The sequence below is a fragment of the Hoplias malabaricus genome, chromosome 4 (genome assembly GCF_029633855.1).
Source record: "Hoplias malabaricus isolate fHopMal1 chromosome 4, fHopMal1.hap1, whole genome shotgun sequence".
Lineage (NCBI taxonomy): Eukaryota > Metazoa > Chordata > Actinopteri > Characiformes > Erythrinidae > Hoplias > Hoplias malabaricus.
Genome location: NC_089803.1, coordinates 25,733,377 through 25,745,600, shown reverse-complemented (window position 1 = coordinate 25,745,600; position 12,224 = coordinate 25,733,377). Strand labels below are relative to the sequence as shown.

The 12,224-nt window shown below is 40.1% G+C and overlaps 1 protein-coding gene across 1 annotated transcript; it reads right to left on the bottom strand.

The window, feature by feature from the left end:
* Positions 1-2,380: 2,380 nt before the first annotated feature.
* Positions 2,381-7,519, bottom strand: igf2b (insulin-like growth factor 2b). Its single transcript, XM_066666827.1, has 5 exons — positions 7,254-7,519; positions 6,786-6,788; positions 5,950-6,077; positions 4,152-4,333; positions 2,381-3,369 (listed from the first exon to the last, which is right to left on the bottom strand). The coding sequence occupies exons 1-5, from the start codon at positions 7,346-7,348 to the stop codon at positions 3,136-3,138; spliced, it is 642 nt and encodes a 213-aa protein (XP_066522924.1). The 5' UTR covers positions 7,349-7,519; the 3' UTR covers positions 2,381-3,135.
* Between the last annotated feature and the right edge of the window lie 4,705 nt (positions 7,520-12,224).

The following is a 12,224-nucleotide window of genomic DNA, read 5'->3' as shown; positions in this document are numbered from 1 at the left end:
TGAAGGACACAGAACTTTATAGTTATGATTATAGGTTTAGGTTAGTTATGAAAGTCCAATGAACTGCCCTTCAGTAAAGTGTTACCAAAATTTCTTCCTGCTGTTCACACAGAAAGTAACCTGTTCAAAAAAAAAAAAAAAAAAAAAAAAGAATAGTGGATGCAGTCCTAGCACGAAGTAGGATAAAAACGTTATGTCTCCAGAAAAGAAATTGAATATAATAATAATAATAATAATGATAATAATAATAATAATCATTTTAATTGCACTGCTTTATTACACAACTGATATGGATAACCAGACAGAATATTGAATGAATGTTAATGCAAAGTGGTATAATGCAAGTTGTGATTTTGTAGTGGCTTCATGACATTAAGCAATGTATTACAGTACTGGCTCATTTTCCACCATGTGAATTGTCTGACAAGTAGGGGAAAAACATAGGATTCAAGTTCTCTTCTCTGCCCTTACTCATTAAGAAAACTAAACCCGCATTCTCTCCCTCTGTGCTGTCTCTTGTTAACCGTTTCTTCCTGAGTATTAAAACTGCTTTGAAGATGGTTTGTTAAGGTAGCCCTTTAGTAATTTGTTAAGATTGGTGTCATTTGAGTGAATGAGGAACCTGTCTCATCAAAGGCAGGATGTAGGGCGATGAAGAGAGACAGAGAGAGAAAATGAGAGAGTGAGGCAGAGAGAGGGAGGACAAGGGGGCAGACAATGACAAGTCCATTAGAGTAAAACGCCCCCTCTGAGTGACCCCAGCTCTGATGGGCATGCATCACTTCACTGCTCTTCAGTGCACACTAAGAAACTGACCAATTGAGCTGTCAATCGCTCAGCAAGGGAGGATAACTGTGTTAATAAATGCTGACTTTTACACATATCTGTTATCACAGAGCTGTCAGTAAATACTGCAGCTACAAATTGGCATAAAAAAGACAGCCCCCTTATGGCTTACTATTAACACCACTTGGGTCCAATACATGTGGCAAACACTGTACTCCTATACCTCTGCTGTTTTATCTTATATACATACTGCAAAGAAACTCAAGAATGACAAAACACAAAAAGGCAATTTACCATCTCCATTTTTCATTACAACTAAACTGGTTAAGTACAATCACTGCATACTGAACAGGTGTGATAAAAGTCAAGCTTGAGTATTGTTTTAATAACAGAAATCCATTTGGCAGATCAAGAAAAAAAAGCCATGCAAGAGAAACCAGGAGAGGTGAATGATGGAGAGTCTTCAAAGTATGTGCCTATTTTTGTGACATAACATGCCTAAGCAATCCAGGGTACTTCAGCTGTTAAAATATTGATTTTAAAATAGCTCTGTGGCAAACCAAAAGAAAAAAAGGAAATATTTTTGGTTCAAAGCATCTACAAAAAAAAAAAAAAAAAAAAAAAAAAAAAAAAAAAAAAAGCATAAACAAGTAACATGGGAAAAAAGGAGAGCAAATAAAATAATATCCATCAGTTGAGCATCAGTGCTATGTATATTACTGTATTTGGACCAATTTCTTTCATATATATTTTCATAACAAAATAAATAATGCCTTTATACAGTGCCCATATTTATACTTAAACAAACAACAAAAAGCTTGGCGGCTCATTACGCAAGATACAGCTCAGACTAAAAGAATATAACATGATGTCCCTGGAAACTAATTATATTTATATTTATATTTATATTTTATATTTATATTTATGTATATAATATATATATATATATATACATATATATATATTCAAGTATTTGTTTTTCAGGCAAAAGCATGTGAATACTACTGATAAACATTAAAAATAAATGTTAGTTGACATTATTGCGATTTTTTTCCCTTTGAATCAATATTGGTGCCTTCAGAACTGTAAAATGTCATGAAAAAGAAAAACAAAATCGAGACAAAACATAGATCTATTTTGCAACGACAGGAATGTCACGGTACCAGAAACTGAACAGGTTTTTTTTTCCTTTTCTCCTTGAAACATCATCATGAAACAAAAATAAGAAAAATAAAATAAAATTGAAAATAAAAATCCCACTTATTCCAAGTCCTTAACTCCCACCTCCTGCAGTGCAAGGCAAGGGCTATTTGCAGCCAAGGCAGAAAGGAGACTAGCTCTCCGAGTCCAGGCCTTTTACGTCATCCCTTCACCGTCCCCACACTGCTCCGTCCACTGAGCACAGAAACAGCAGCGGCAGCAGGGCACACGGCGTGACTGCTGCATGATTTAACGCCATGCATCATTCCCACACTGCATCTGCACATGGTGCCAGCCCCTACATGCACACTGCCGCAGTCCATATGCTCTTTTTCCTCCTTGTAAAAGTCACACTTTCCTTAAAACGGAAAGTTTAATAATTATTTAAAAAAAAAAGAAAAAAAAAGAAAAAAAAGAAAAAAAAGAAAAAAAACGTGCTTTTCAACCTCCTTTTCTTTGAGTCCATTCACAAAGCTAGCACCATGACATTTTTTTGAGCTACACGTTCATTGTTCATAAAAAAATAGTGCCTTTTTTATTTTTCTCAACAAGAACTTTGACGTAATCCGTGGCAATGTGCAATTTGCAGACTCTTCTCTGCGTTTTTGTTTGTGATTAGAAGGTGCTGGAACAGGAATCTAATTTTACAAAACAATTCCTTACAGTGTGGATGTCCCTTTATAGTTAGCGGTGCAAAGTAACTAAAAAGAATATGGATTAACTGAGAGATATTTCTGTCTTGGGAGAATGCTGTGGAATGCGATTCTTTCTTTTTTCATGCTAGCAGTTCTGATGTCCTCCAAAACTGACAAAACCACTTTCTGCAGCGGTGTCCTTTTGACTTTTGCAAGTCACATATCTCTTTCTTTATCTTTTCTTCCTTTGCTCCTCTTCCTTATTTTTAGGGTCCACCTAAAAAATTGCAGTTAGTCAAAACGCTATCTTCATTCCTTTTTTTTCAGTCTCATTTGTGATGTGCCTTTTGTGGTGGTGAATGAAACAGCAAGAGTAAAGACTGGAAGAGTGCGAAAATTTGTGTGGGAGGAGGGATGCAGGGATATAGAAGACTGCCACAGAAATGACGTCAGATACAAAGCTATGATCCCCTAGTCTTTTCTTTTTTCCAACTCTGTGCAAACTATCCTGGATTCACTTCTGGCTGACGTAGTCTTCTGTGGGATGCCATACAGGAGGGAGCTTGCTGGGAAGCGAGAGGAGAGGCTTGTGGGAGTCGGCCTGCTCCTGGGCCTTGTTCTTTTCTGCCTGCCGCCTGAACTTCCTTCGCAAGATGGCTGGGATACCCCTCCGTAGTCGCTGGGCAGCCCTCCGTTGCCACTGGTCGTATTTGGAATATTTCACGGTCACATGCTTTCTTGAGACATCCTGGAGGGAGACATCAATGAATGTGCAAATTCAAGGTTTATTTCTATTTAGAAAATACTTGTCAACACTCGTCAGCTTCTATTCTCTATTTCTTTAATAAACAATAGCAAACACAACACGTGGCTTTTAGTTGTTTTATAACAGTACACCAAAGCTTCAAAGCAAGAGCTCAGCAGTTTTGCCCCTGACAAAGTTGTGTTAGCCAAAACATTAGCCTATCTAAATTCTACTTTTCCCCAATATACAAGACTGTTAACAAGTCTGTTCAAACCAGTACTCCAAGGCAAGCCTTCAAACCACTGTCTGCCCCAATACAAACATGTTAAACAAAAGATACCAAGATGAAAGCTCCCACTGTGTGACAGAAAAGATAAAAAAATGCTTTTTTAAGAGCCTGTTTTGTTCTGTCACTCTATGCTCAGTTATGCTGGCCTTAATTGTACCATATCCCACTGTAGTTCCATAAAACAGTGGGCTAATCCTTATTGTTTTACAGAAAAAGGAGACTTGTGTGTAATTATAGTCTTTTCATCAGAGGTAAACTACCTGCTTGAAGAAACCTGCGAGTGACCTCTATTCCAACTCTCTTCTCGTTTTCCACTAGGTCAGCCCTTTTCAGGGAATACTTGCTTACAGCGACCAATTTCACTACACTTGTTTATATTTTTCTTTTGTCCCACATGAGAGGACAGGCGGTTTCTGCAGAAACACACTGAATTTTAGATGGTCAATTTGATAGGGCGGCCATGTGGTGCTGTTTTCCATGGTGGTGGATTACGTACCTGTTTTAATGCTGGCATCACGGGTATGACCTGAAGGGAAGTGGCTGAAACGTCCCTCTCTGACTTAGCGGGCTTAGCGCAGTATTGTTCCAACAGCTGAAGGTCACAGCTCCTAAAGCAGCACTCCTCTACGATTCCACGGTTCTGAGCACGTCGGCTGTTTGACCTGCTTATTGGTCTACCTGTGGAGAAATACAGAGTAAAGTTTGAGTTGGTGGGTGGAATGTACGGGCCCTGTGGATATACAGGCCTTATAGCTCACTGCTGCGATCACGAGACCTTTCTGATTCAAAATTTGAATGCTGGTAGTGAAACAGTGGTGAAATCCAATGAACACAAAGGGCTGAGAGTCTTCTTCATCTTTGTTTGAACAGGTTTAACCCTGCTAGGATGCATAATTGATCTGTTTGGCTTTCAGAGACATTTCCATGAATTTGTACATTGTTCCCACAAACAGAGGTCAGACGCTGTAGAACTCAGGAAGAAAAGAGACCGGTTGAAAGCCAAGAGACTTGGGATGAGTAAATATTAAAAGGGCTGGATATACTTTGACCTTGTCTCTCGCTAACTCAGCAAAGAGAGAGAGAGAGAGTGGGTGAGAGTGCAACGAAGGGCAGGAGAGGGGAGGAAGATGGAGGAGAAATGCAAGCGTCAAAGGGAAGAAGAGAATGTAGAAGAAAAAAAGAAAAGGGAAGAAGTGAAAAGTGACAAACAAGAGGCAATTACTTTAAAATTGAGCGTCCAAACTTTAAAAAAAAAAAAAAAAAAAAACCACGACAGACAAGATTTGACTGTATGATGGGAAACATGATTGAGGGCAAGTGGAACTGGGGGAGGGGGGAAATCTGTGCTGTCCTAAATTGGATAATGATCTCTTTGGGCAGTTAGGCCTCTGTGGCCAAAAGAACACAAAGGCCTTGTCTGTTTGTCGATGCTTGTGGGAGAAAAATGACAATTTTTTTTTAAAGTTACGCTATTGACCTCCTCTGAGCACCAAAAGTGAAAGGATAAGGAGGAGCTTAGTGACAGCTAATGAAGAAACATATATTAACTTGAAAATAAGCAACAAATGGCCAGGCTGTCTGTAATTGTCACGGTATGGTGTTTTCACATCAAAACAATGGTAACAGAGCTGTCATGGGTCTACTCCATCCTCTACGTAAGGAGACAAACAACTTGCAGCCTGGGAACATTTCTGGCGAGGTGAATGGAATGCCACTTGGGTACTATTACTTTCCCTGCCGGAATGTGAGAGTAAACAAACAGGCCATTGTGGCTCATTTAGCACAGCGCGCCTTAACTGTGTGCGTCCCCTTTCATATGCATTCAGAGATATGGAGGGAGAAAGAGGGAATGCGCACTGTCAGCACGCAGCCCCTAACACAGGAGACTCCGAGACTTAGAGCCCAGCATCTACAGAAGACCCAAAATAAGAGTTTAAATTTCCTATCACTGTTTCGGTTGGTGTCTATCTGCATATTGCAGTTGTCAGGACAAATCTTGTGTTTCCATGTTGGTTCCCCAAATGTATTGATAGGAAAGATCAAAGGGCATTCCAGTTGTGTGTGGATTTGGATGTGTTCCTCAAAAAAAAAAAGAAAAATCTCTCACGTTTTCCTTACGTCTCTCAATCTCTCTCACTCTGTTTTTCTATCTCTCTTCATGGCTAGGCCTCTATTCCACACACACACACACGCGCGCGCGCAAACACACATGCAGGCGCGCGTGCAGACACTCTCGAGAGCTGTAGCTTTCCAGCACAGAAACAGAAAGCCCATGGCCGAGAAGCTTTACTCACTGAAATAGAAGCCTCTGTCCTCGCACACGAACTGCAGCGCGTCCACCAGCTCCCCGCCGCATAACGTCTCTGCCGCGGCCACCTCGAAGACGCAGAGCGACAAAGCCAGAGCGCACAGCAGCAGCCGACTGCAGAGAGCGTGAAGTAGTGAATGGCCATGATATGCCCATTTGCAGAGCATTTAGCGCTGGCCCAGCTGGATTCCACTCCAGAAAACTTGCATTTCTTTAGACCATTCTTTTGAAAAGCGGAGGCCTGGCCGTTAAGAGTGACAGCCAATCGAACGGGCGTATGCAAAAGTTTGAATACCCCCCCCCTACTCAGATTACATGTTCTGTTGAATTTCTGAAGTAAAAAGTAAAAAGAAAGTTAGCGCGTCCTTTACAGGGGACACGTTTATATGTGACATTCTTCCAATTTAAAGGAGCACGTTCTTCCTTTGAGCTTAATCTGTTCAACACAAATGAAACACATTCAGAATGCATGCTTTTGTACAAACCAAATTATATATTATGGGTTTTTTTCTTCAGTATGTTAAACTCAACAGGTAAACAGATACAGTGCATTTGTTATAAAAAACATACACTAAGTTAGAATCAGTAAAGTGTTTCTGTAAAGAAATCAACACGTCATCTGTCCAAACTTCTGCACCAGAATATAACTCATCAAAATGAACCTTGCACAATAATCAGTCTCGTTTCGTATTTCACAGAAAATGCCAAACACTTAACACAAGCCCTAGAAATGATACAGAATCCCATGCCCAAATGTAGACCCCTCACAACATGGACAGTTACCTCCACGGTGCTCCGCCACAAAAAAAAAAAAAGAAGGACGACCTAGTGCTGGGTGCAAAGATGGGATTTTATCTCCTCGGGCCTCTCTTACACAACACTCAACAAGTTGCTAACTACTCAATAACTGAGCTTGCTCTGGGTCCAGACTCAGCATATAATTCCCAATGCTCCATGTCTACTTCAGCCAAAGTGCTGTCGCCCCCTCGTGACGAGTGGGGTCTCCTGAGTCACAAAGCCTCGGACTTCAGAGAAGAGACGCACCGAGCGTGGTGCACATGACAGCGAGCGTAAATACACTAGTCCTCCATAGTCTTGCATCAGAGACAGCTGTAGCCATGCACAGGATCTGCCTCAGCATGCGCATAAGTCCTAACTGCAACGTATGTGTTCATGCTCTGGTTAACATCTGGTGAGTTCCACTAGAAGCCTTTACAAAGCACGGCACACTGTTAGACTTTCTTCTGTTCTACCCACCCGCCCCACAAACCCAAGTCATCAGTTGCTGACAAAGTGCTCCAAGGGTTTACCTTATTTCTGTCACTCTCTGTTCTCCAGCAGGTGTGGCAAACAGAATGGTAGCTGTATTTTTGCTGCTCCTCCATGTCAGTGTTGTTCGAAGTACAAAAATATTACAAAAAGGAAAGGCGCGAGCACACACACGGTTTTATTTGGTAAAGACGTTGCAGGTAGTTTCCTCAGATGCCGCTGTGGAGATATTGTAAATGTGTGTGTGTGCGCGCGCGCGTGTGTGTGTGTGTGTGTGAGGTGAAGCTGTCCCAAAAATCAGGCGACAGGCAAAAAAGTTCTCAGAGAGGAGTATTATATAGAAAGCCCCGCCCCCTGCCTATTTTACTCCGCCTACCTTCTCACACCGCAGGCAATATGCGCAGGCGCATAGCTCATTTAGCTGAACCGATTCTTATAGCCTCGTCGATTCAGCTGTTCACTTTCGTGCTGAGGTGAGAGAAAGGAACGTTGAAGTCTTTAAATGTACGGTGTCCTCACATTGTTCACCTGTACTCCGCGTTACCGTGTATTCCTAATCCCTGACAACGGGAAACAGATTCACCAAATTCACCACATAATTTCACTGATTCGGTGGTTCATTTTCATTACACTTTTACATATTAGCTGTTGAGTCCACACTGTTAGAGTAGAGAATCCCTGCCTACTGGTAGGAAGTTCGTCTAAAGTCCGTTGTTTAACATTAACTTGGTTCAGAAATCTTTTTATTTCCGAAAAGGAAAGGATGAATGTATACAGAAATAGTGAGAAGTGATTATGCATGTTTCCAAAAACGAGGCTTAATCTTAAATATTACAGTGTAATGGTTTATGGTTTGGTTTCATGGGATTAAATAACTAATAGATGTGAATGATATTTTAAGCATGATTGTATCCATCCCAAATGTGCTGGATATTACGGCTGGTCTCAGAGTGGTGGACCCAGCCAGCAGTGCACTGACCTTACAACAGGGTTGGATAGCAGACTGAAGATGGTGATGGCAGTTCTCACCAACAAAGGGCCACCTTCCCTGGTACAATGGCAGTGCCACTTAGGAGCACTACCCCACTTAGTTTTGGTTAATAGTAAGCCACTAAGGATGCCTAGAAGACACAACAATAAAGTGTATGTACTGCAGGTGCTAATCGACCTATAAACAGATGAACGCAGCAACCTTTGATGACAACCCAGATAGCAGATACATTTCGGGCTAATCAGTACCAAATTTCTAGCATGTACAGCTCAGCTATGAGCTATAAATCCAAGTGGCAAGTGTTGTGTGGGCTAAACGTGGACCAACTATCATGAGCAGGGTTTGACTTGGGTTTTGGCACATGTTGTGTGGGCCAGATCTGAGATATGCTCCACAACAATCCTGGTATCTGCCCAAGATAAGGTGGAACAGTGGCTAAGTTTAAGCAAAATACTCCCCGTGTCTATGGGATAATTCAAGGCAAAATGTGGGCTATAAGAGAACTGCAGATGTGGGCCACATTTGAGCCAATCATTCATTGATTTCTGGAAGGGCTCCAGTGATGTTTCAGCCAGACCACCACCTCCATTTGCAGCAAATCACCTGAGGAGCAGGTGAACACTTAGCTTCCAGAAATAACATGGCTATAACATAGGGATTTAAAGTCCCTAAGAATTACTTTTTGAAATTGAACCTTAGCATTGGCAACAGGGTGTTGATGCTGCAGAGGTTGTGTCAGTTGGACTTGTGAATGGACTCAAGAATTATTGCAAAGAACCAGCTCAGAAGAGAGATTCATTCAAGAGATGGAACTCACTATTGCTGATCATACCCGCCTTCATTTCCTGTGATATCTACCTGCTTTATTGATTTTCACACAGCACATCGTGTCTTCGATGGTAGATCACTTACAAGCTGAGTGCACTGAGAAGGATGCTGAGGAATTATCAGGGTCTGAATTGAATTGGTTTGATTGAATTATGCTAAGTCTACCTGGCAATATCATCGATCACAGAGCACAGCAGTGGCCATTACTCAGTGCAGGCAGCTGCTATTGTTTGTGGGAAATAAAAGCTGATCTCCTGATGCCCTAAATGTTTTTTTGTTTTTTAATATCCAGTGCTCTACATTCACGCTGACAGTGAAATACAAAGTTATATTACTATACAAATAGCTTGTACCTTGTCAACTTTGATGTGTGATACAGCTACATTGATTTGATGATGTGTGTAATTTTCATAGCAACCTTTTATGTCAGCTGATGTAAATCTTCATAAACCTTTATAAATAAGGCTTCTTCTAACAAGTTGTCATAATAACGGCTTCATTCCATACCAATTAAATTATCATAATAAAATAATACACACTGCAGCCAAAATCCATTCTAAGACTATTTTCAAAAACGTATCCATGTCAACCATGCGCAGTCATGAAGATTTGTTGATTGTATTGTTCTGAAACCTTGTAAATTTGTTTGATTTTTAATTTACAGGATGTGATTTAATGCAGGCGCACTGAACAGGTTATACAGACCTGACTAATTACTTAAACCCAACATAATAGGAGTGTGCAATATCCATGTAGTTTATCTGAGTTCACCCATTAATAAAACGTGTGTAAAGTGAACATCATTGTTTGTTTAAAGTTATACTAGTTTTCAGTATAAGACTGGGGTGCTGTATATCAGTATAAGACTGGTGTCTGGTTTTCAGTACAAAATTGAGAAGCAGGGTGGACTTTTTCCAAAAAGGATCACGTCATGTTAGAATGGCGCCCCTACTGGATCTAAAGGACATTACTTCATCTGAAGATGTCATAAATTATCAATGATCTGAGTTACTGGAAGCCCCATTACGAAGACATTAAACCTCCCCTCTTTGCCCTCATATCATCCATCAGTTACAGTGAGCAGGAAGTCCTGTAGGTTTGTAGGACAATATCATAAATCATTCACTGCTCCTTTCATTCAGCTGCATTGTCATTCATTTTAAACTTATTGATTCTTGCTTCATTATGACTAGTTTTTGTAAAGAAATGTACAGATCTGAACAGCAATAATCAGATATTCAAAGACCTTTATGACTTGCACTTGCTGAACCATGCAGCCCTTTTACCATGGTCTCTAGTTCTGTTGTTTGACATTGAGGTCTGTAGTACAAGGTTATATTGCTGGCAGTCAAATTCTTTACAAACCCCCTTTTCATAAAATTTGGGACATTTTTTTTAAATACAGTAAACTTTAACAGATAAAAGGACAAAGGAAACATTTTCAGTGCTTTTAACGACAAACGTAGTTAAATATAAACTGGGTCACATCACCTTTTCTTTTAATTGTACTTTTAATTGTTTGGGAGTTGAAGATACCAATTGTTGAAGATTTGCTGTATTCAAGATCTGAGCTCTCTTTATGATGCATCATAGATATTCAATAAGAGACCATTCCAAACTGTTGGCAGGTACTTTACACACATGTACTGATGGTCTAGGTAGCCACGAAGTTGTAACTTGTGCCAAATCTCACCAAAATACCAATAAAAGCATCCGCTCCAACAGTACCTTCACATATATGCAGATCAATATCACAGATACTGATTATTACACTTTTTCTGATCAGAACATGGGTGGCTTTTTTTAACATTTGGCACAGAGAACCCCAACATCCATTTTTCCCCAAAATAAACTGAAACATGCACTCATCTGACCACCAGAACATGTTTCCACTGTCTTTCTCAATCAAAACTTGGAATTCATTTTAGAAGTTAAATAGAGAAATATGAGTTCCTGTAGTTTATATTTTTAAAACCTATGTTGTGATGAATTTTCTAAGACTAGATGTACACAATACATGCAAATGTTTGTAGGCACGCTTTAAAATTAGTGAATTCAACTACTGTGAGCTGCACCCTTTGTGGACTCACATATTTAATCATGCACAGACAGCATGAAATGAATTGGGTCACTCATGAGCCTAAAGTCAGAATTGTCAATGCCATGTGTGAGCTTCGAGTGGTATAAAGTATGATGTTCCAACAGCTACTGTAAAGATGTAGATAACATCGTTCAATATAAAAGTCTATGCATTTGTGGACAATTGAGTGGACGCTGGTGTTTGACTGATGGCATGTTCATCTGTTTCAGAAATCTTCTGTGGCAGTTTGAAAACCACTTAGAAAATCTGTCCCCCAGAAAATGCCTAAAGACTGCCATCTGGTGGCTTCAGTGTCTCAGTGATAAGAAAAGATTGTGGAGTCCTGGGGTTAAGTGTGAGTAGGAGAAACTCATTTTAAGCTCAGGTATTGTTATACTCTTTGTTGAAACGGCTGTATACATCATTCAGCCACTATGGAGTAAACAGAACCACTGGACACACTGGAACTGTGGTAAAAATCCACAATAAGTCATTATCACAGATGTAAGATTAACATAAGTGTGGATTAAATTAAACTAATGTCAATATCTATGTCAGAATCTATTGGAGAAGCTCAAGATAGGTAGAATAGAGCAGAGAATGACAGGGTACGTTTAAATCAGTGTCATCATTGCTTGAGATAAATAGTTACTTTTATTAAAATGTAAAAATAAAAAATAAAAAACCAGATCAGTCCTGTTCCTCGTAATAAATACACTGCAGACTGTACAACATGTTTTTGGCCGCTCAGTGTGGACTGTCTAATTTGAAAGAGCATGCAGCTGTGGGAACTGCTAAGACACAGAGTGGAATAACACAGTTCCTTTTAGACCAGTCCTCCCCTGAGCCAGATTTGATATGTTGTCATTGTGTGATTAAAGATACCCTCCAGTGAAAATCAAAATTTCCAAGTCTTCCAAATAGAGTCTCATACAGGCAAATTCAGACAGCCAGGATGTCCTTCCTCACAAACCTAAGGAACAAATCCCATCCAGTGTGGGGCAGGGCTGTTGAGTTGTAGGTCAGTGGTGGGGTAAAATTGCATCCTAACATCGTGACCTGCAAGTTTAATGACAACTTAAATAATAGAATG

Bases quoted from the DNA above. Each gene is read 5' to 3' on its own strand.
- igf2b (XM_066666827.1), bottom strand. From the start codon at position 7,348: ATGGAGGAGCAGCAAAAATACAGCTACCATTCTGTTTGCCACACCTGC. The intron at 4,334-5,949 runs GTGAGTAAAGCT...ATTTCTCCACAG, and splicing joins GGACAGAGGCTTCTATTTCA to GTAGACCAATAAGCAGGTCA. The intron at 3,370-4,151 runs GTACGTAATCCA...GTCTCCCTCCAG, and splicing joins TGATGCCAGCATTAAAACAG to GATGTCTCAAGAAAGCATGT.